The sequence below is a fragment of the Phyllobates terribilis genome, unplaced genomic scaffold (assembly GCF_046119375.1).
Source record: "Phyllobates terribilis strain yellow unplaced genomic scaffold, ASM4611937v1 Scaffold_4__5_contigs__length_816908805, whole genome shotgun sequence".
NCBI lineage: Eukaryota > Metazoa > Chordata > Amphibia > Anura > Dendrobatidae > Phyllobates > Phyllobates terribilis.
In genome coordinates, this window is record NW_027362764.1 from 786,334,407 (window position 1) to 786,356,684 (window position 22,278).

The window sequence follows — 22,278 nt, forward strand, 5'->3', positions numbered from 1 at the left end:
GTGAGTGCAGCTCTGGAGTATAATACAGGAGGTAACTCAGGATCAGTACAGGATCAGTAATGTAATGTATGTTCACAGTCACTGCACCAGCAGAATAGTGAGTGCAGCTCTGGAGTATAATACAGGAGGTAACTCAGGATCAGTAATGTAATGTATGTACACAGTGATTGCACCAGCAGAATAGTGAGTGCAGCTCTGGAGTATAATACAGGATGTAACTCAGGATCAGTACAGGATCAGTAATGTAATGTATGTACACAGTGACTGCACCAGCAGAATACTGAGTGCAGCTCTGGAGTATAATACAGGAGGTAACTCAGGATCAGTAATGTAATGTATGTACACAGTGACTGCACCAGCAGAATAGTGAGTGCAGCTCTGGAGTATAATACAGGATGTAACTCAGGATCAGTAATGTAATGTATGTACACAGTGACTGCACCAGCAGAATAGTGACTGCAGCTCTGGACTATAATACAGGATGTAACTCAGGATCAGTAATGTATGTACACAGTGACTGCACCAGCAGAATAGTGAGTGCAGCTCTGGAGTATAATACAGGATGTAACTCAGGATCAGTAATGTAATGTATGTACACAGTGACTGCACCAGCAGAATAGTGAGTGCAGCTCTGGAGTATAATACAGGATGTAACTCAGGATCAGTACAGGATCAGTAATGTAATGTAAGTACACAGTGACTGCACCAGCAGAATAGTGAGTGCAGCTCTGGAGTATAATACAGGATGTAACTCAGGATCAGTACAGGATCAGTAATGTAATGTATGTACACAGTGACTGCACCAGCAGAATAGTGAGTGCAGCTCTGGTGGTGAGAGCAGGCGAACATAGGAATAAGAGGAAACCACTATGGCTAAATAGAGCTGTAAGGGGCGCAATAAGTGACAAAAAGAAAGCATTTAGAGAACTAAAGCAAGTAGGTAGTGATGAGGCATTAAATAAATACAGAAAATGACAAATTCTGTAAAAACCAAATCAAGGCAGCAAAGATTGAGGCAGAGAGAATCATTGCCAGAGAAAGTAAAAATAACCCCAAAATATTCTTTAACTACATAAATAGTAAAAAACTAAAAAATGATAGTGTTGGCCCCCTTAAAAATAGTCTGGGTGAAATGGTGGATGAGGATGAGGAAAAAGCCAATATGCTAAATGATTTTTTTTCAACCGTATTTACACAAGAAAATCGCAGAAAGAAAACATGATTAGTGATGACAAAAATTCTCCATTAAATGTCACTTGCTTAACCCAGCAGGAAGTACGGCGGCGTCTAAAAATCACTAAAGTTGACAAATCCCCGGGCCCGGATGGGATCCACCCGCGAGTACTGCAGGAATTAAGTAACGTCATAGATAGACCATTATTTTTAATCTTTAAAGATTCCATAATAACAGGGTTTGTACCACAGGACTGGCGTATAGCTAATGTGGTGCCAATATTCAAAAAGGGGACAAAAACCGAACTTGGAAATTATAGGCCGGTAAGCTTAACCTCTACTGTGGGTAAAATCCTGGAGGGTTTCCTAAGAGATGCTATACTGGAGTATCTGAAGAAGAATAACCTCATGACCCAATATCAACATGGGTTTACGAGGGACCGCTCCTGTCAAACTAATCTGATCAGCTTTTATGAGGAGGCAAGTTCTGGACTGGACCAAGGAAATGCAGTGGATGTTGTGTATATGGACTTTTCAAAAGCTTTTGATACGGTTCCACACAAAAGGTTGATACATAAAATGAGAACAATGGGGATAGGGGAAAATATATGTATGTGGGTTAAGAATTGGCTCAGTGATAGGAAACAAAGGGTGGTTATTAATGGAAAACACTCAGACTGGGTCTCAGTTAACAGTGGGGTACCACAGGGGTCAGTATTGGGCCCCCTTCTTTTTAACATATTTATTAATGACCTTGTAGGGGGCATACAGAGTAATATTTCAATATTTGCAGATGACACTAAACTCTGCAGGGTAATCAATACAGAGGAGGACAATTTTATATTACAGGAGGATCTATGTAAACTAGAAGCTTGGGCTGATAAATGGCAAATGAGCTTTAATGGGGATAAATGTAAGGTAATGCACTTGGGCTGAGGAAATAAAATGTATAATTATATGCTTAATTGTAAAACACTGGGCAAAACTGTAACTGAAAAAGACCTGGGTGTATTGGTGGACGACAAGCTCATGTTTAGTGGCCAGTGTCAGGCTGCTGCTGCAAAGGCAAATAAAATAATGGGATGCATTAAAAGAGGCATAGATGCTCATGAGGAGAAGATAATTTTACCTCTATACAAGTCACTAGTGCGACCACACTTAGAATACTGTGTACAGTTCTGGTCTCCGGTGTATAAGAAAGGCATAGCTGAACTAGAGCGGGTGCAGGGAAGAGCGACCAAGGTTATTAGAGGACTGGGGGGTCTGCAATACCAAGACAGGTTATTAGAGGACTGGGGGGTCTGCAATACCAAGACAGGTTATTAGAGGACTGGGGGGTCTGCAATACCAAGACAGGTTATTACACTTGGGGTTATTTACTGTGTAAAAAAGAAGGCTTAGGGGTGATCTTATTACTATGTACAAGTATATGAGGGGACAGTACAAAGACCCCTCTACTGATCTGTTTACTCTGAGGCCTGAGACGGGGACAAGGGGGCATCTTCTACGTCTGGAGCAAAGAAGGTTTAATCATAATCACAGACGCGGATTCTTTACTGTAAGAGCAGTGAGACTATGGAGCTCTCTGCCGCATGATGTGTAATGAGTGATTCACTACTAACATTTAAGAAGGGCATGGATGCCTTTCTTGAAAAGTATAATATTACAGGTTATAAATACTAGATTCCTTGATAGGGAGTTGATCCAGGGAACTAGTCTGATTGTCGTATGGAGTCAGGAAGGAATTTTTTTCCCCAATGTGGAGCTTAGTGTTTGCCACATGGGGTTTTTTACCTTCCTCTGGATCAACATGTTAGGCTATGGGTTGAACTAGATGGACTCAGTCTTCCTTCAACCTTAAAAACTATGTTACGATGTTACATGTGACTGTAAGTAAGCAGTATGCATACAAGCGGTTATGTGCTGACTAGACATGCACAGCCTCACTTGTATTGAGCGAGGACACTCATGTCTAGTTGGAATGTGGCTGGAAGGATGCACATGGCCGCCCGCTCCCGACCCTGGCAAATCCTGACAGCACGCGGTGCACGCACTGTGAGGATTCAGAAGTCCGCAGTCCCATAGACCCTTTATATCCCATATATGCCTTAGCAGTTACACGGAGCAATGGACATCATGATCGCTCGGAGACAACGAATAGTCATGGCTGTTGGAGGCCAAATGAAGATTCCACAGTAGAACTTAATTCCACCTATTTCTCCCTCCAAAGAATAAAATGCAATAAATAAAGATGCAAAGAGTCCAAAATTGCACCCCCCCCCAAAAATATTACGAATAAAACAGAAAAAAAAACAAGTCCTCACAGGGCTACTAATGTGGGGTAAAAACAAAGTTCTGGCTTTCAGAGTGCAGAGATACAAATAGATAAAAATCGCTGCATCTTGGGGGCAAAACTACCTGCGATATTATTGTCAACTTTCTTGGTAAATCAGTTACTAAAAAAATAAAATCCCTGAGCGCCGAAGTCCAAACTGCGGCATTTTTAAATAATTCCCCCCTTTTCCTTGATTTCCAGCTCCTCATTTAATTTCTGCAGTGAACACATTGATTCTGGTATCGCCTCAGGACTGTTTAGCTTTTAGTCAGGCTAATAATGGATTTTGCAAAAGGTGCACGGGGGGCCGGAGGAAGACGAGGAGATAGGATTAACCCTTCTTATGTTGTTGCACAGTAGGAAAAAAAAAATTTATGCCGTGCACACGAGGAAAATGTAGTCTGTTGGGTTTTCTCTACAGAATGAGAAAAAAAAAGGATAATATGCGACATAGAGCTCATCTTCAATAAAGTGAATGAAATTAGTCTGTAATACCGCACACAACCTTGGAACAAGTGTGGAGCTGTTGAGAGAAGAAAGCCCTACGGCCCAATTCATTATCACATACGAGCCTATTTTTTCCCGTTTTATGGCTGTTTTTTGCCTCGTGCCAAATTCTTCTTTTAAGTTGCGCCTATTTGTACTTGATCGCCTATTTGTACTTGATCGCCTGTTTTTTTTTTTCTCTGGTCACCACTGTGGGCTCGTTTCAATTTTTGCAACCAATTCAATATTTGCCACTTTTTACTACAAAGTTGGAACATTTTTTGTGCAAATATACTCCCGTTTTCTATCTCCCCCAGAGACAAAAAATAAGAATTTTTAATCTTGCGAAAAATTCATCTTTAAGAATGTGGTGCAAAAATGGAAACAAATACAAGACAAAAAATTAAAGCGTCTTAAAAAAAAAAAAAAAAAAACACAAATTATGAATCGGAGCCATTATTTTGCCGCCCCGGACAACCCAGTGGCCAAGAGTTGTAGTTTCCAGTTTATCACATTTTTAATTTTGGCTTTCGGTATCGGATCGATGTCGTGATTTTTAATAAACCCCGTCGTAGCGGGAGATTGAACAAGACTCCATTTGTGAACGTTCATGATTTGTTTAACTGCAAGGAAAAAAAAGAAAATCAATTTACAGAAAAAGCCTGAAACTCCTTCTGTTTAGCCGCAAACATTATTCGACCCAAGAAAGGGAAACTCAGCCGAGCATTTCATGATAATCTGACACAGAACGCAAGTGCCATTTATGTAACCGTAACAGGAAAGGAGCGGGGCGGCTGCAAACAGAAGGTTACATTGTTTTCTTGCATTTGAAAAAAAAAAAAAATAATAAAATCTTATGGGAGAAGAAAGTTTTGGAAAAATAACGAATGAATAAGAATTAAGACGCTCGATGACTTTCATGGCTCCGTTCTTCTGTGTCAGGTCATCGCTGCAGACAACGTAAACCTCCCAGAAATTGTTCCAAAACATTATTGTCGCAGAACAGTTTCCTCTAATGGAAGTAAATTGTAGCGCTGAGGTCCCGGACCCGAAACTGAGCCAGCACCAGAGCAAAGTGTTATCTCCTCCCCGAGATGTGTCTCCAAGACGTGAGGCATTCATCCCGCACTGCTGAAAATGTACCTGCACACCGTCTGTGTAAATAAGTACTGCTGGTACAACCTGGGCATCGTCTGTATATAACTATAGCTGGTATAACCTGGGCATCTCCTGTATATAATTATATATGTGCAGCTGGTATAACCTGGGCATCTACTGTATATAATTATATGTGTACAGCTGGTATAACCTGGGTATCTCCTGTATATAATTATATATGTACAGCTGGTATAACCTGGGCATCTCCTGTATATAATTATATATGTGCAGCTGGTATAACCTGGGCATCTACTGTATATAATTATATATGTACAGCTGGTATAACCTGGGCATCTTCTGTATATAACTATAGCTGGTATAACCTGGGCATCTCCTGTATATAATTATATATGTACAGCTGGTATAACCTGGGCATCTCCTGTATATAATTATATATGTACAGCTGGTATAACCTGGGCATCTACTGTATATAATTATACATGTACAGCTGGTATAACCTGGATATCTTCAGTATATAATTATATATGTACAGCTGGTATAACCTGGGTATCTCCTGTATATAATTATATATGTACAGCTGGTATAACCTGGGTATCTCCTGTATATAATTATATATGTACAGCTGGTATAACCTGGGCATCTCCTGTATATAATTAAATATGTACAGCTGGTATAACCTGGGCATCTCCTGTATATAATTATATATGTACAGGTGGTATAACCTGGGCATCTCCTGTATATAATTATATATGTACAGGTGGTATAACCTGGGCATCTCCTGTATATAATTATATATGTACAGGTGGTATAACCTGGGCATCTCCTGTATGTAATTATATATGTACAGGTGGTATAACCTGGGCATCTCCTGTATATAATTATATATGTGCAGCTGGTATAACCTGAGCATCTCCTGTATATAATTATATATGTACAGCTGGTATAACCTGGGTATCTCCTGTATATAATTATATGTGTACAGCTGGTATAACCTGGGTATCTCCTGTATATAATTATATATGTATAGCTGGTATAACCTGGTTATCTCCTGTATATAATTATATATGTACAGCTGGTATAACCTGGGCATCTCCTGTATATAATTATATATGTGCAGCTGGTATAACCTGGGCATCTACTGTATATAATTATATATGTACAGCTGGTATAACCTGGGCATCTTCTGTATATAACTATAGCTGGTATAACCTGGGCATCTCCTGTATATAATTATATATGTACAGTTGGTATAACCTGGGCATCTCCTGTATATAATTATATATGTGCAGCTGGTATAACCTGGGCATCTACTGTATATAATTATATATGTGCAGCTGGTATAACCTGGGCATCTACTGTATATAATTATATATGTACAGCTGGTATAACCTGGGCATCTTCTGTATATAACTATAGCTGGTATAACCTGGGCATCTCCTGTATATAATTATATATGTACAGGTGGTATAACCTGGGCATCTCCTGTATATAATTATATTATTATTATTATTTATTATTATAGCGCCATTTATTCCATGGCGCTTTACATGTGATAGGGATATACATAACAAAAGCATTTACATAATCTTAACAAAACGAGTCAGTGACTGGTACAGGAGGAGCGAGGACCCTGCCCGCGAGGGCTCACAGTCTACGAGGGATGGGTGAGGATACAGTAGGTGAGGGTAGAGCTGGTCGTGCAGTGGTGTTTACTGCAGGTTGTAGGCTTGTCGGAAGAGGTGGGTCTTCAGGTTCCTTTTGAAGGTTTCCACGGTCGGCGAGAGTCTGATATGTTGGGGTAGAGAGTTCCAGAGTAGGGGGGAAGCACGGGAGAAATCTTGTATACGATTGTGGGAGGAGGAGATAAGAGGGGAGTAGAGCAGGAGATCTTGTGAGGATCGGAGGTTGCGTGCAGGTAAGTACCGGGAGACTAGGTCACAGATGTATGGGGGAGACAGGTTGTGGATGGCTTTGTATGCCATGGTTAGAGTTTTGAACTGAATTCTCTGGGCAATAGGGAGCCAGTGAAGGGATTGACAGAGAGGAGAGGCCGGGGAATAGCGGGGGGACAGGTGGATTAGTCGAGCAGCAGAGTTTAGGATGGATTGGAGAGGTGCAAGAGTGTTGGAAGGGATGCCACGGAGCAGGAGGTTGCAGTAGTCGAGGCGGGATATGATGAGGGCATGCACTAGTGTTTTTGCAGAGTCTTTGCTGAGGAATGCACGGATCCGGGAGATGTTTTTGAGTTGGAGTCGGCAGGAGGTGGAAAGGGCTTGAATATGTGGCTTGAAGGAGAGATCAGAGTCCAGGGTTACCCCAAGGCAGCGAGCTTGTGGGACTGGGGAGAGTGAACAGCCATTGACGTTGATGGATAGGTCGGATGGGGGATGTGAATGAGAGGGTGGAAAGATGATGAACTCTGTTTTATCCATGTTGAGTTTTAGAAACCTGTCGGAGAAGAAGGATGAGATGGCGGTCAGACATTGTGGGATTCTGGTTAGTAGGGAGGAGATATCGGGTCCAGAGAGGTAGATCTGTGTGTCGTCAGCATAGAGGTGATACTGAAAGCCGTGAGACTCTATGAGCTGTCCCAGGCCAAAGGTGTAGATTGAGAAGAGCAGGGGTCCTAGAACTGAACCTTGGGGGACACCGACAGATAGGGGGCGAGATGAGGAGGTGGTGCGTGAGTGGGAGACGCTGAATGTCCTGTCTGTTAAGTATGAGGAGATCCAAGATAGAGCCAAGTCCGTGATGCCAAGAGATGAGAGAATCTGGAGTAAGAGGGAATGGTCCACTGTGTCAAAGGCAGATGACAGGTCCAGAAGGAGGAGGATGGAGTAGTGTCGCTTGGATTTGGCATTTAGTAGGTCGTTGGTGACTTTGGTCAGGGCAGTTTCAGTCGAGTGATGCGGTCGGAAGCCAGATTGTAGACGGTCGAAGAGGGAGCAGGAGGAGAGGTGGGAGGACAGTTCAAGGTGGACATGTTGTTCTAGAAGTTTTGAGGCAAAGGGGAGAAGTGATATGGGGCGGTAGCTGGTCAGAGAGGAAGGGTCAAGGGAGGGCTTTTTGAGGATGGGTGTGATTGCGGCATGTTTGAAACATGAGGGGAAGACTCCGGTTGTTAGTGATAGATTGAAGAGGTGGGTTAGGGTTGGGATGAAGACTGAGGTGAGGTTAGTGATGAGGTGGGATGGGATTGGGTCAAGTTCGCAGGTGGTGAGGTGTGATTTGGAGAGTAAAGAGGAGACTTGACCTTCTGTAATGGTGGAGAAGTGGGGTTTGGAGGAGGAGGGTTGAGTAGATATGAGGAGGGGTTGTGTGGACTTTAGGCCAAAGTTTTGTCTGATGGTGTCAATCTTCTGTTTGAAGAATGAGGCAAAGTCGTCGGCTGAGATGAGACAAGAGGGAGGAGGTGCTGGGGGACGAAGGAGAGAGTTGAAAGTGTTAAATAGCTGTTTAGGGTTGTGAGATAGGGAGGATATGAGAGATGAGAAGTAGGTTTGTTTTGCTGTAGTGAGTGCGGACTTGAAATTAGTGAGGGATTGCTTGAATGCGATGAAGTGCTCGATGGAGTGAGACCTTTTCCATCTCCGCTCCGCAACCCTGGAGGCCCGGCGCAGTTCTTTGGTAAGTTTAGTGTGCCAGGGTTGCCTGTTGAATGTGCGAGGTGTGGTGTGTGTGAGAGGGGCGATCGAGTCTAGAGCTGCAGCTATTGTGGTGTTATATGAAGCAGCAGCAACGTCTGCATCGTGCAAGGAATTTATGTCTGTGAGAGGAAGGAGGGATTCAGAGAGAGAGTGTAGGTCAAGGTGTTTGAGATTTCTGCGAGGGTGTGTGAGTTTGTGGAGTGGGGATTGTGCACCCGGAGAGGAGAGGGTAGAGAATGTGAGGAGGTTATGGTCAGAGAGAGGGAGTGGTGAGTTAGAGAGGTTAGATAGGGAACAGAGGCGGGTGAAGATGAGGTCCAGTGTGTGGCCATCTTTGTGGGTGGGTGTGGAAGACCATTGAGTGAGTCCAAAGGAGGAAGTGAGGGATAGGAGCTTAGAGACAGACGAGTGGGGAGTGTCAATGGGGATGTTGAAGTCACCCATTATGATATTCGGGATGTCAGTGGAAAGGAAGTGAAGCAGCCAGGTAGTGAAATGGTCTAAGAAGGTGGTGGCTTGCCCTGGGGGTCGGTAAACGACGGCCAGTTGGAGGTTGGAGGGGGAATAGATGCGCACACAGTGCACCTCAAAAGAGGGGAGTGTAACGGAGGGTGGCAGTGGGATTTTGGTGAAAGCGCAGAGTTCTGATAGGAGGAAACCTACGCCTCCACCATGTTTGCCATTGGGGCGGGGGGTGTGGGAAAGGTGGAATCCGCCATATGAAAGGGCAGCTGGGGAGGCTGTGTCAGAGGGGGTGAGCCAGGTTTCGGTGATGGCGAGGAAGGAGAGTTTGTTTGTAATGAAAAGATCATGGATGATTATATATGTACAGGTGGTATAACCTGGGCATCTCCTGTATATAATTATATATGTACAGGTGGTATAACCTGGGCATCTCCTGTATGTAATTATATATGTACAGGTGGTATAACCTGGGCATCTCCTGTATATAATTATATATGTACAGCTGGTATAACCTGGGCATCTCCTGTATGTAATTATATATGTACAGGTGGTATAACCTGAGCATCTCCTGTATATAATTATATATGTACAGCTGGTATAACCTGGGCATCTCCTGTATATAATTATATATGTACAGCTGGTATAACCTGGGCATCTCCTGTATATAATTATATATGTACAGCTGGTATAACCTGGTTATCTCCTGTATATAATTATATATGTACAGCTGGTATAACCTGAGCATCTCCTGTATATAATTATATATGTGCAGCTGGTATAACCTGAGCATCTCCTGTATATAATTATATATGTACAGCTGGTATAACCTGGGCATCTCCTGTATATAATTATACATGTACAGCTGGTATAACCTGGGCATCTCCTGTATATAATTATACATGTACAGCTGGTATAACCTGGACACTTATCCATAGAAGAAGATACAAGAACACCTGAGTACTGGAAGCTAGCAGAGTATCTCAGGTCTTCTCTCTTCCTGTGCTCTTGTAAATGCCAGAACTAATAACCACAACAAAGTATCCAAAAAAATGCTACAATAAAATTTCTCAATTCAACACAAAAGATGAAAGTTACCTCCAGGTTCCCGGTGACTGAGGAAGGAGGCCGCTGAGATTGAGAATCTGGATAGAAAGGTAACAGAGCCGGCGCTCGGCCATGGTGGAGCATCAGTGATTGGTTACAGCACGCAGCTTCCTGCCCTTTACTCCCCTAATCCACAGTGATCGATATATATACCCCGATAAAGGCCACGCGGGTCTGCCAGGAAAATACATGTTGTGGCTGAAGGGCTCTAAATACGCTCTAAAAATAAACACATATAATAGCATTGAAAACCCTGGAAATGGGATTTACAACATTCTATTACTCAAACTGTAAGAATAAGGTCGAAGACGAGAAGTGTTCTGTATAGAATGAAAGGAAAAACAAAGTAGTTACACTACAGAGATATGGTGCATGATACAGATCAGTCAGGAAAAAGATCTGCAAGACCCTTGGTCCAGCATCCACATCGGTGGTCCGTGGCCACCGGACCAGAGACCTGCGAGCCTTCTCAAACCCGCTGGCATCCTTGGCAATCGATGGAACTGCTGGGGGCTTGCTAAATGCCCCCATAACTGCCATGTTAGACTTAGAACATGTTAGAACGCGTTTCCTTCCTGAACGGTATGATGGCCGTGTGCTCCTATGGAGTTTAGTGCGCTCACCTCTAGGAGACAGAACGCGTTTCCTTCCTGAACGGTATGATGGTTGTGTGTTCCTATGGAGTTTAGTGCGCTCATCTATAGGAGACAGAACGCGTTTCCTTCCTGAACGGTATGATGGCCGTGTGCTCCTATGGAGTTTAGTGTGTTCACCTCTAAGAGACACAACGCGTTTCCTTCCTGAACGGTATGATGGCCGCGTGCTCCTATGGAGTTTAGTGCGCTCACCTCTAAGAGACAGAACGAATTTCCTTCCTGAACGGTATGATCGCCGCGTGTTCCTATGGAGTTTAGTGCGCTCACCTCTAGGAGACAGAACGCGTTTCATTCCTGAACGGTATGATGGCCGCGTGCTCCTATGGGGTTAAGTGCGCTCACCTCGAGGAGACAGAACGCGTTTCATTCCTGAACGGTATGATGGCTGCGTGCTCCTATGGAGTTTAGTGCGCTCACCTCTAAGAGACAGAACGCGTTTCCTTCCTGAACGGTATGATGGTTGTGTGTTCCTATGGAGTTTAGTGCGCTCACCTATAGGAGACAGAACGCATTTCCTTCCTGAACAGTATAATGGCCGCGTGCTCCTATGCAGTTTAGTGCGCTCACCTCTAGAAGACAGAACGCGTTTCCTTCCTGAATGGTATGATGGCCGCGTGCTCCTATGGAGTTTAGTGTGTTCACCTCTAAGAGACAGAACGCGTTTCCTTCCTGAACGGTATGATGCCCGCGTGCTCCTATGGTGTTTAGTGCGCTCACCTCTAGGAGACAGAACGCGTTTCCTTCCTGAACGGTATGATGGTTGTGTGTTCCTATGGAGTTTAGTGCGCTCATCTATAGGAGACAGAACGCGTTTCCTTCCTGAACGGTATGATGGCCGTGTGCTCCTATGGAGTTTAGTGTGTTCACCTCTAAGAGACACAACGCGTTTCCTTCCTGAACGGTATGATGGCCGCGTGCTCCTATGGAGTTTAGTGCGCTCACCTCTAAGAGACAGAACGAATTTCCTTCCTGAACGGTATGATCGCCGCGTGTTCCTATGGAGTTTAGTGCGCTCACCTCTAGGAGACAGAACGCGTTTCATTCCTGAACGGTATGATGGCCGCGTGCTCCTATGGGGTTAAGTGCGCTCACCTCGAGGAGACAGAACGCGTTTCATTCCTGAACGGTATGATGGCTGCGTGCTCCTATGGAGTTTAGTGCGCTCACCTCTAGAAGACAGAACGCGTCTTCTTCCTGAACGGTATGATGCCCGCGTGCTCCTATGGAGTTTAGTGCGCTCACCTCTAAGAGAAAGAACGCGTTTCCTTTCTGAACGGTATGATGGCCGCGTGCTCCTATGGCGTTTAGTGCACTCACCTCTAGGAGACAAAACGCGTTTCATTCCTGAACGGTATGATGGTTGCGTGCTCCTATGGGGTTTAGTGCGCTCACCTCTAGGAGACAGAACGCGTTTCCTTCCTGAACGGTATGATGGCCGCGTGCTCCTATGGAGTTTAGTGCGCTCACCTCTAGGAGACAGAACGCGTTTCCTTCCTGAACGGTATGATGGCCGCGTGCTCCTATGGCGTTTAGTGCGCTCACCTCTAGGAGACAGAACGCGTTTCCTTCCTGAACGGTATGATGCCCGCGTGCTCCTATGGTGTTTAGTGCGCTCACCTCTAGGAGACAGAACGCGTTTCCTTCCTGAACGGTGTGATGGCCGCGTGCTCCTATGGCGTTTAGTGCGCTCACCTCTAAGAGACAGAACGCGTTTCCTTCCTGAACGGTATGATGGCTGCATGCTCCTATGGAGTTTAGTGTGTTCACCTCTAGGAGACAGAACGCGTTTCCTTCCTGAACGGTATGATGCCCGCGTGCTCCTATGGAGTTTAGTGCGCTCACCTCTAGGAGACAGAACGCGTTTCCTTTCTGAACGGTATGATGGCCGCATGCTCCTATGGCGTTTAGTGCGCTCACCTCTAAGAGACAGAACGCGTTTCCTTCCTGAACGGTATGATGCCCGCGTGCTCCTATGGAGTTTAGTGCGCTCACCTCTAAGAGACAGAACGCGTTTCCTTCCTGAACGGTATGATGGCTGCATGCTCCTATGGGGTTTAGTGCGCTCACCTCTAAGAGACAGAACGCGTTTCCTTCCTGAACGGTATGATGGCTGCGTGCTCCTATGGGGTTTAGTGCGCTCACCTCTAAGAGACAGAAAGCGTTTCCTTCCTGAACGGTATGATGGCCGCGTGCTCCTATGGGGTTTAGTGCGCTCACCTCTAAGAGAAAGAACGCGTTTCCTTTCTGAACGGTATGATGGCCGCATGCTCCTATGGTGTTTAGTGCGCTCACCTCTAGGAGACAAAACGCGTTTCCTTCCTGAACGGTGTGATGGCCGCGTGCTCCTATGGTGTTTAGTGCGCTCACCTCTAGGAGACAAAACGCGTTTCCTTCCTGAACGGTATGATGGTTGTGTGCTCCTATGGAGTTTAGTGCGCTCACCTCTAGGAGACAAAACGCGTTTCCTTCCTGAACGGTATGATGGCTGCGTGCTCCTATGGAGTTTAGTGCGCTCACCTCTAAGAGACAGAACGCGTTTCCTTCCTGAACGGTATGATGGCCGTGTGCTCCTATGGGGTTTAGTGCGCTCACCTCTAGGAGACAGAACGCGTTTCCTTCCTGAACGGTATGATGGTTGCGTGCTCCTATGGGGTTAAGTGCGCTCACCTCTAAGACAGAACGCGTTTCCTTCCTGAACGTTATGATGGCCGCGTGCTCCTATGGCGTTTAGTGCGCTCACCTCTAAGAGACAGAAAGCGTTTCCTTCCTGAACGGTATGATGCCCGCGTGCTCCTATGGGGTTTAGTGCGCTCACCTCTAGGAGACAGAACGCGTTTCCTTCCTGAACGGTGTGATGGCCGCGTGCTCCTATGGAGTTTAGTGCGCTCACCTCTAGGAGACAGAACGCGTTTCCTTCCTGAACGGTATGATGGCGGCGTGCTCCTATGGAGTTTAGTGCGCTCACCTCTAGGAGACAGAACGCGTTTCCTTCCTGAACGGTATGATGCCCGCGTGCTCCTATGGTGTTTAGTGCGCTCACCTCTAGGAGACAGAACGCGTTTCCTTCCTGAACGGTATGATGGCCGCGTGCTCCTATGGCGTTTAGTGCGCTCACCTCTAAGAGACAGAACGCGTTTCCTTCCTGAACGGTATGATGGCTGCGTGCTCCTATGGGGTTTAGTGCGCTCACCTCTAAGAGACAGAACGCGTTTCCTTCCTGAACGGTATGATGGCTGCATGCTCCTATGGGGTTTAGTGCGCTCACCTCTAAGAGACAGAACGCGTTTCCTTCCTGAACGGTATGATGGCTGCGTGCTCCTATGGGGTTTAGTGCGCTCACCTCTAAGAGAAAGAACGCGTTTCCTTTCTGAACGGTATGATGGCCGCATGCTCCTATGGTGTTTAGTGCGCTCACCTCTAGGAGACAAAACGCGTTTCCTTCCTGAACGGTGTGATGGCCGCGTGCTCCTATGGTGTTTAGTGCGCTCACCTCTAGGAGACAAAACGCGTTTCCTTCCTGAACGGTATGATGGCTGCGTGCTCCTATGGAGTTTAATGCGCTCACCTCTAAGAGACAGAACGCGCCTCCTTCCTTTACGGTATGATGGCCGTGTGTTCCTATGGAGTTTAGTGCGCTCACTTCTAAGAGACAGAACGCGTTTCCTTCCTGAACGGTATGATGGCCGTGTGCTCCTATGGGGTTTAGTGCGCTCACCTCTAGGAGACAGAACGCGTTTCCTTCCTGAACGGTATGATGGTTGCGTGCTCCTATGGGGTTAAGTGCGCTCACCTCTAAGACAGAACGCGTTTCCTTCCTGAACGTTATGATGGCCGCGTGCTCCTATGGCGTTTAGTGCGCTCACCTCTAAGAGACAGAAAGCGTTTCCTTCCTGAACGGTATGATGCCCGCGTGCTCCTATGGGGTTTAGTGCGCTCACCTCTAGGAGACAGAACGCGTTTCCTTCCTGAACGGTGTGATGGCCGCGTGCTCCTATGGAGTTTAGTGCGCTCACCTCTAGGAGACAGAACGCGTTTCCTTCCTGAACGGTATGATGGCGGCGTGCTCCTATGGAGTTTAGTGCGCTCACCTCTAGGAGACAGAACGCGTTTCCTTCCTGAACGGTATGATGGCCGCGTGCTCCTATGGCGTTTAGTGCGCTCACCTCTAGGAGACAGAACGCGTTTCCTTCCTGAACGGTATGATGCCCGCGTGCTCCTATGGTGTTTAGTGCGCTCACCTCTAGGAGACAGAACGCGTTTCCTTCCTGAACGGTGTGATGGCCGCGTGCTCCTATGGCGTTTAGTGCGCTCACCTCTAAGAGACAGAACGCGTTTCCTTCCTGAACGGTATGATGGCTGCATGCTCCTATGGAGTTTAGTGTGTTCACCTCTAGGAGACAGAACGCGTTTCCTTCCTGAACGGTATGATGCCCGCGTGCTCCTATGGAGTTTAGTGCGCTCACCTCTAAGAGACAGAACGCGTTTCCTTCCTGAACGGTATGATGGCTGCATGCTCCTATGGGGTTTAGTGCGCTCACCTCTAAGAGACAGAACGCGTTTCCTTCCTGAACGGTATGATGGCTGCGTGCTCCTATGGGGTTTAGTGCGCTCACCTCTAGGAGACAGAAAGCGTTTCCTTTCTGAACGTTATGATGGCTGCGTGCTCCTATGGAGTTTAGTGCGCTCACCTCTAAGAGACAGAACGCGCCTCCTTCCTTTACGGTGTGATGGCCGTGTGTTCCTATGGAGTTTAGTGCGCTCACCTCTAAGAGACAGAAACCGTTTCCTTCCTGAACGGTATGATGGCTGCATGCTCCTATGGGGTTAAGTGCGCTCACCTCTAAGAGACAGAACGCGTTTCCTTCCTGAACGGTATTGATGGTCGCGTGCTCCTATGGGGTTTAGTGCGCTCACCTCTAGGAGACAGAACGCGTTTCCTTCCTGAACGGTATGATGGTTGCGTGCTCCTATGGCGTTTAGTGCGCTCACCTCTAGGAGACAGAACGCGTTTCCTTCCTGAACGGTGTGATGGCCGCGTGCTCCTATGGAGTTTAGTGCGCTCACCTCTAGGAGACAGAACGCGTTTCCTTCCTGAACGGTATGATGCCCGCGTGCTCCTATGGTGTTTAGTGCGCTCACCTCTAGGAGACAGAACGCGTTTCCTTCCTGAACGGTGTGATGGCCGCGTGCTCCTATGGCGTTTAGTGCGCTCACCTCTAGGAGACAGAACGCGTTTCCTTCCTGAACGGTGTGATGGCCGCGTGCTCCTATGGCGTTTAGTGCGCTCACCTCTAGGAGACAGAACGCGTTTCCTTCCTGAACGGTGTGATGGCCGCGTGCTCCTATAGAGTTTAGTGCGCTCAACTCTAGGAGACAGAACGCGTTTCCTTCCTGAACGGTATGATGGCCGCGTGCTCCTATGGAGTTTAGTGCGCTCACCTCTAGGAGACAGAACGCGTTTCCTTCCTGAACGGTATGATGGCCGCGTGGTCCTATGGAGTTTAGTGCGCTCACCTCTAGGAGACAGAACGCGCCTCCTTCCTTTACGGTATGATGGCCGCTTGCTCCCATGCTGTGTAAACTTGCAAATATCATCGGAATAGATGAACCTGGGACCTTTAGGCATTTGGAAATTGCTCCCAATGAAATATCAGACTTGCGGCATTCCACCGATTTCTCCTGGATTGTCGGTCTGTTATAAATCTTCCCCACGATGTCATGCAAAGAAGCAAATTGGCCTTGAGGAGAGACCGCAATATACTGCCCCATGTACCTTCAATTAACCCAAACTATGCCAGTTTAAACCTTTGGCCTGACACTGATGATTAAAGCTCACTTTGCCATCTCCAAATACCACTAAGCCTTTTCTAGATCAATTTTACCATTTGAATAGCTGAAAATTGATTTTTTTTAGCATTCCTAAGAGCTATTTCAGTTGTTGTACCTCTTGATCAGATTTAGCTTAGCAGCATCTTCCTGACTCTGAGAACTACAGTCTAGTAACACCTTTATAGGTTTTTTCAACGTTGATTTTTCCATAAAATGTGGCTAACATTGAAATTCTTTCAATAGTCCCAAGTGTATTTCATCTCTTGTATCTCTCTATGATATTATTTAACGCTAAATTCTTCTTTTAAAATTGCGCCTATTTTGAAGTTATTTCTCACTTTACTTCGCCTTTGAGGGGGCGTGTTTTTTGCATTCCGTATATTTATGGCAGATTCATTATTTGCAAAGTTTTACAAAGTTGAAGAATTTTTGCACACATGAACTCCAGTCCCCCCAGGCTGTTTTTTTTTTTACCATGACAGAATTATTTGGCGCAAATGTTAGAGCTGCAAAAGACAATTTAAGGGATCATGCGACTTTTTACTCTAAAAAGTAGTTGCAAAAAAAAACAGACGAAAAATGCATTTTTCATTTCCATCACACTGCACATGCCATTTTGAAGAATTTTGTGCAAAAACAACGAAAAAGACTTAAAAAAATGCAAATAATGAATCAGCCCCTAGTTCTTTCTAAGCAGATTTTTTGCCATTAAATGAGTATGATTTGAAATGTCTATTTTTCCAGAACGAATATAATTACATTTTTATATATAAAACTTCAATTAACATCATGGACTTGTATTCTCTACTGATATAAGAAGCCAAAGTTCAGGTCTGCGACCAAAGACATCATGAATTTCATGTAAATGCAATTATCATGCCAAGACACCGATTAATGGAAAACAAACTTTATCCATTATATCAGTAAAATATATAAGGCTGCATTAATCGTAAGACTGTAAAAGCATCAAAAGAGGTCAAATGTGAGATTGTGGCTCAAATTAGCTTTGAAACTCTTCAGGGGTCCAATTTCAGACCCTGTGGCTCTGACAGTTTGGTATAAACGCTGGTGGAGAGTGGGGGATATGGTAGAGGTTTTGTAATCACTAGAGGTGAGAAAACCCTTTAAGTTCGGGGTTCGTACTGGAGAGTTAATATCCGGTGCTAATCGCCAAAAACCAGAAGCCCGTTGCAACGTTCACAGTTCCGGGGGGAAGCCCGTTGCAACGTTCACAGTCCCGGGGGGAAGCCCGTTGCAACGTTCACAGTTCCGGGGGGAAGCCCGTTACAACGTTCACAGTTCCGGGGGGAAGCCCGTTGCAACGTTCACAGTTCCGGGGGGAAGCCCGTTGCAACGTTCACAGTTCCGGGGGGAAGCCCGTTGCAACGTTCACAGTTCCGGGGGGAAGCCCGTTGCAACGTTCACAGTTCCGGGGGGGAAGCCCGTTGCAACGTTCGGAGTTCCGGGGGGAAGCCCGTTGCAACGTTCACAGTTCCGGGGGGGAAGCCCGTTGCAACGTTCACAGTTCCGGGGGGGAAGCCCGTTGCAACATTCGGAGTTCCGGGGGGAAGCCCGTTGCAACGTTCGGAGTTTCGGGGGAAGTCAAGAGAAATATTTTCCAGATCAAAAGTTCAGGTACCATTGTTTTCACTGGGGTTCTGGTATTTCCACGGGTCCACTCATCCCTAGTAACCACATTCAGCCTGGCTACAGCTTGGTTTAATCGGCAATTAATGTCTATGCAAAATAGAGAGGATCAATGAAAAGAAGCGTTATGGTTCCATACTTAGGAATCGTGTTTGCCCTTTTGTTACTCAAGTGACCCCTCGCAATTTACAAAAAGTAGCATTGTAATTTTTCTATGCTGTAAAGGCATTAAGTGAATAAATATTTTTCCCTTCTTAGATCCTCATGATCAGAAACTTGTTGTATGGAAGGCTCTCCGTCCCCCTAAATCACTATTGACTACCATGTTACACATATACAGGAGCTGCACCAAGTCACAGTCACCATTTCTACAAGCCTAACGACCATCGTTGACTCGCCATCACAGTTCGGACACTCCTACACATTGCTTGACTTGGTGCTGATGCTGCTGTGATCACCAGACCGGTGGATTACTAGTTTCCTTTACTTACACACAAACAGCTTGTTATTCCTTGCTTAGCTAAGGCTTTCAAGTTGCTTTACCAGTGACTCTCTCACTCTCCGTTTATCTAGCCCTTTATATCTCGGCAGGGATGGAGTAAAGGACCCCAGTAATTAAAGCTTATGTCTACATCACCCAATATTGAAATACATGGGAGTGTGTGATAAAAAGCCAACAGTATACACCACAATTAATCCTATACCGAAAACTTGAATTAAGACAGTCGTGTATAAATGTCACGCAAGGTGAAGGAAGGAATCAGTGTACAACGATGGGAAGAAGGGAAAGGGAGCCCAACAACTAGGGAAAGGTGGAGTGGAGACCCCTAGGTAGATCTAATATCTCCCTGCCTCTCCTATCATCCCTATATAGGTTCTGCACCTATCGCCGAGTAGGAACCTAATACCCTGAATGTCCATAGAGCTTGGCCCTAGATAGGAGATAGGGGGGGACGGGGTGAGCACTAGTCAGCCCCCACTGTAACTAAAGACATCAAGGTAAATAAACAAAGGGGATTCACTTAGCTTGAGCAGACACCAGAGAGATAACGCCAACTATCCTGCAAGGGCACCAAAGACGAGAATAGCCGACTGCTAGTGCACTAAGCCAACACAGAGGTACATAGAACTATCACCGACGACTATCTGGAGAAACTGAGAGTCTTTAACTACCAAGTATGTGCTTGTCAATCAGCAGCAGAAGGTGGAGGTCACTGCTGGGTCCTAAAGGGAGAAGGATATAACTATACTACAGAGATGAGAGGATCAAGAAGGCGACTGCGATGCCAAGCGCAGTGACCTTCTACAGTCGAATCCAGAGCGACTGTCTGTCACACCTGATACACCCGTGACAATAAACTAAGTTTTTCAACCTGATTACGGGAGGTACACTTAAAATGATTGCGATCCCTTTAAAAATCAGCTGTTGGATGGTCTCCAATAATTTTTGGGGCTATAAATATGGGCTGAGACACTTTTCTACTTACCGTATACTTACCTCCATAAAGTCAGCAAGACGAAGAGGTAGGTGTAGTGAGCCTGGACGCACCCGAGACCCAATCATCTACATGTATATTGTATATATCATGGTTAAATGTGATTTTTAGACGTATTGGTCAAGCAATCTGCTCTCCGATTTAAAGAATTTTAACTCTGATTTTTGATTGCCCTCCAGGTAAGAGTAGTCAAGCATGGCTGCTTGGATATTGCCAGGGCAAGTTGCCGAAAAGTTTTACATCCTTCACAATAGTGGGCAAATGAATCCTGTTTAAGTATAGCTGTGGGTCCAGCACTGAGAATGCTGCAGAATGGAAGACATTGCACAGCAGTGCTAAGCAGTATAGCTGTGGATCCAGCACTGAGAATGCTGCAGAATGGAAGACATTGCACAGCAGTGCTAAGCAGTATAGCTGTGGATCCAGCACTGAGAATGCTGCAGCATGGAAGACATTGCACAGCAGTGCTAAGCAGTATAGCTGTGGATCCAGCACTGAGAATGCTGCAGCATGGAAGACATTGCACAGCAGTGCTAAGCAGTATAGCTGTGGATCCAGCACTGAGAATGCTGCAGCTTGGAGGATATTGCACAGCAGTGCTAAGCAGTATAGCTGTGAATCCAGCACTGAGGTTTACTATAAAACAAGAATGCTGCAGCATGGAGGACATTGCACAGCACTACTAAGCAGTATAACTGTGGAAAATGCAGCATGTAGGACATTGCACAGCGGTGCCAAGCAGTATAGCTGTGAATTCAGCACTGTGAATGCTGCAGCATGGAGAACATTGCACAGCAGTGCCAAGCAGTATAGTTGTGAATCCAGCACTGTGATTTACTATACCACGAGAATGCTGCAGCATGGAGGTCATTATATACCAGCCCTGAGCAATGTAGCTGCAAATCCAGCACCTGGGGTGAGACAAAGCAATGACTGGAAATCTGCAGCACAATTTGTTTCTTGGCTTCTGTCTCACTCTGATCATCCCTGTCTATAGCCGAAAAGGTTTAGTAATCTGATACTTCAGTGATCTAGCAGTGTGTCTTGAGCAGTTTTTCATAATGTATTTCAATATGAAGGATACGTTTTGGAAGCAGGGTCTGAAGAAGAGGCTCATAAGTGGAGAGAGAATATTTCTCTCAAAAAATATTAAAAAGTGTCTTATTCTTTCACACTATTGATTTCTTCGTTTGTTGGAAGGACAGTGACTATTTAAGAGAACAAATCCCCAGCAAAGCTGCATAAAGGGCGTCTCACCCAGCCAGGAAAACCCTGCTGCACACTGATCAGGGCAGGGCACCCTTGGACGTCCAACATTGACCATCATTTGGAATTTAAATCTAAAATTTATTGTTGATCCATTTCTTTACAAGGGTTGTAGCTTTTTTTTTTTACCCCTGACAGAGTACCAACATAATAGAACTCAGGCTACATTCCACCACTAGGTGGAGTCTATAATCTTACTGGGGGCACATTATTATTTACTTCAATGGGAACTAAATCGCCCTCTAGTGGTGACTGTAGAAAGAATCTCATCATGTATCTCTGTATACAGGGAGCTCCCCCTAGTGGTGGCTGCAGACAGAATCTTATCATGTATCTCTGTATACAGGGAGCTCCCCCTAGTGGTAGCTGCAGACAGGATCTTATCATGTATCTCTGTATACAGGGAGCTCCCCCTAGTGGTGACTAAAGACAGAATCTTATATATCTCTGTATTTATTTAACTCACTTATAATGCGCCATTAATTCCACAGCGCTTTACAGACATTATGGGCACTGTCTGCATCGGGGCTCACAATCTACATTCCCTATCGGTATGTCTTTGGAGTGTGGGAGGAAACCAGAGAACCTGGAGGAAACCCACGCAAACATGGGGAGAACATACAAACTTGCAGATGTTGTCCTTGGTGGGATTTGAACCCAGCACTGCAAGGCTGCAGTGCTAACCGCTGAGCCACCGTGCAGGGAGCTCTTCCTAGTGGTGGCTGCAGACACAAAGTTATGTATCTTTGTATACAGGGAGCTCCCCCTAGTGGTGGCTGCAGACAAGTTCTTATGCATCTCTGTATACAGGGAGCTCCCCCTAGTGGTGGCTGCAGACAAGATCTTATGTATCTCTGTATACAGGGAGTTCCCCCTAGTGGTGATTGCACACGGAATCTCATCATGTATCTCTGTATACAGGGAGCTCCCCCTACTGGTGGCTGCAGACAGGATCTAATCATTTATCTCTGTATACAGGGAGCTCCCCCTAGTGGTGGCTGCAGACGGACAGAATTTTATGTATATCTGTATACAGGGAGCTCCCCCTACTGGTG

At 45.7% G+C, this 22,278-nt stretch overlaps 1 protein-coding gene across 2 annotated transcripts in view; it reads right to left on the reverse strand.

Annotated features, from left to right (window-relative positions):
- The window catches only part of TSNARE1 (t-SNARE domain containing 1), a 305,999-nt gene that overhangs the window by 109,780 nt on the left and 173,941 nt on the right, over positions 1-22,278 (reverse strand). Inside the window, exon 12 of one of the 2 annotated variants that reach the window (XM_073679959.1) lies at positions 10,441-10,548. The exons of the other annotated variant lie outside the window; for it this stretch is intronic. Coding sequence (XP_073536060.1) covers positions 10,456-10,548 — 93 coding nt within the window. The 3' untranslated portion in view covers positions 10,441-10,455. Of the gene's footprint in view, positions 1-10,440; positions 10,549-22,278 lie in introns of those variants that run through there. 2 annotated transcript variants of the gene reach the window in all.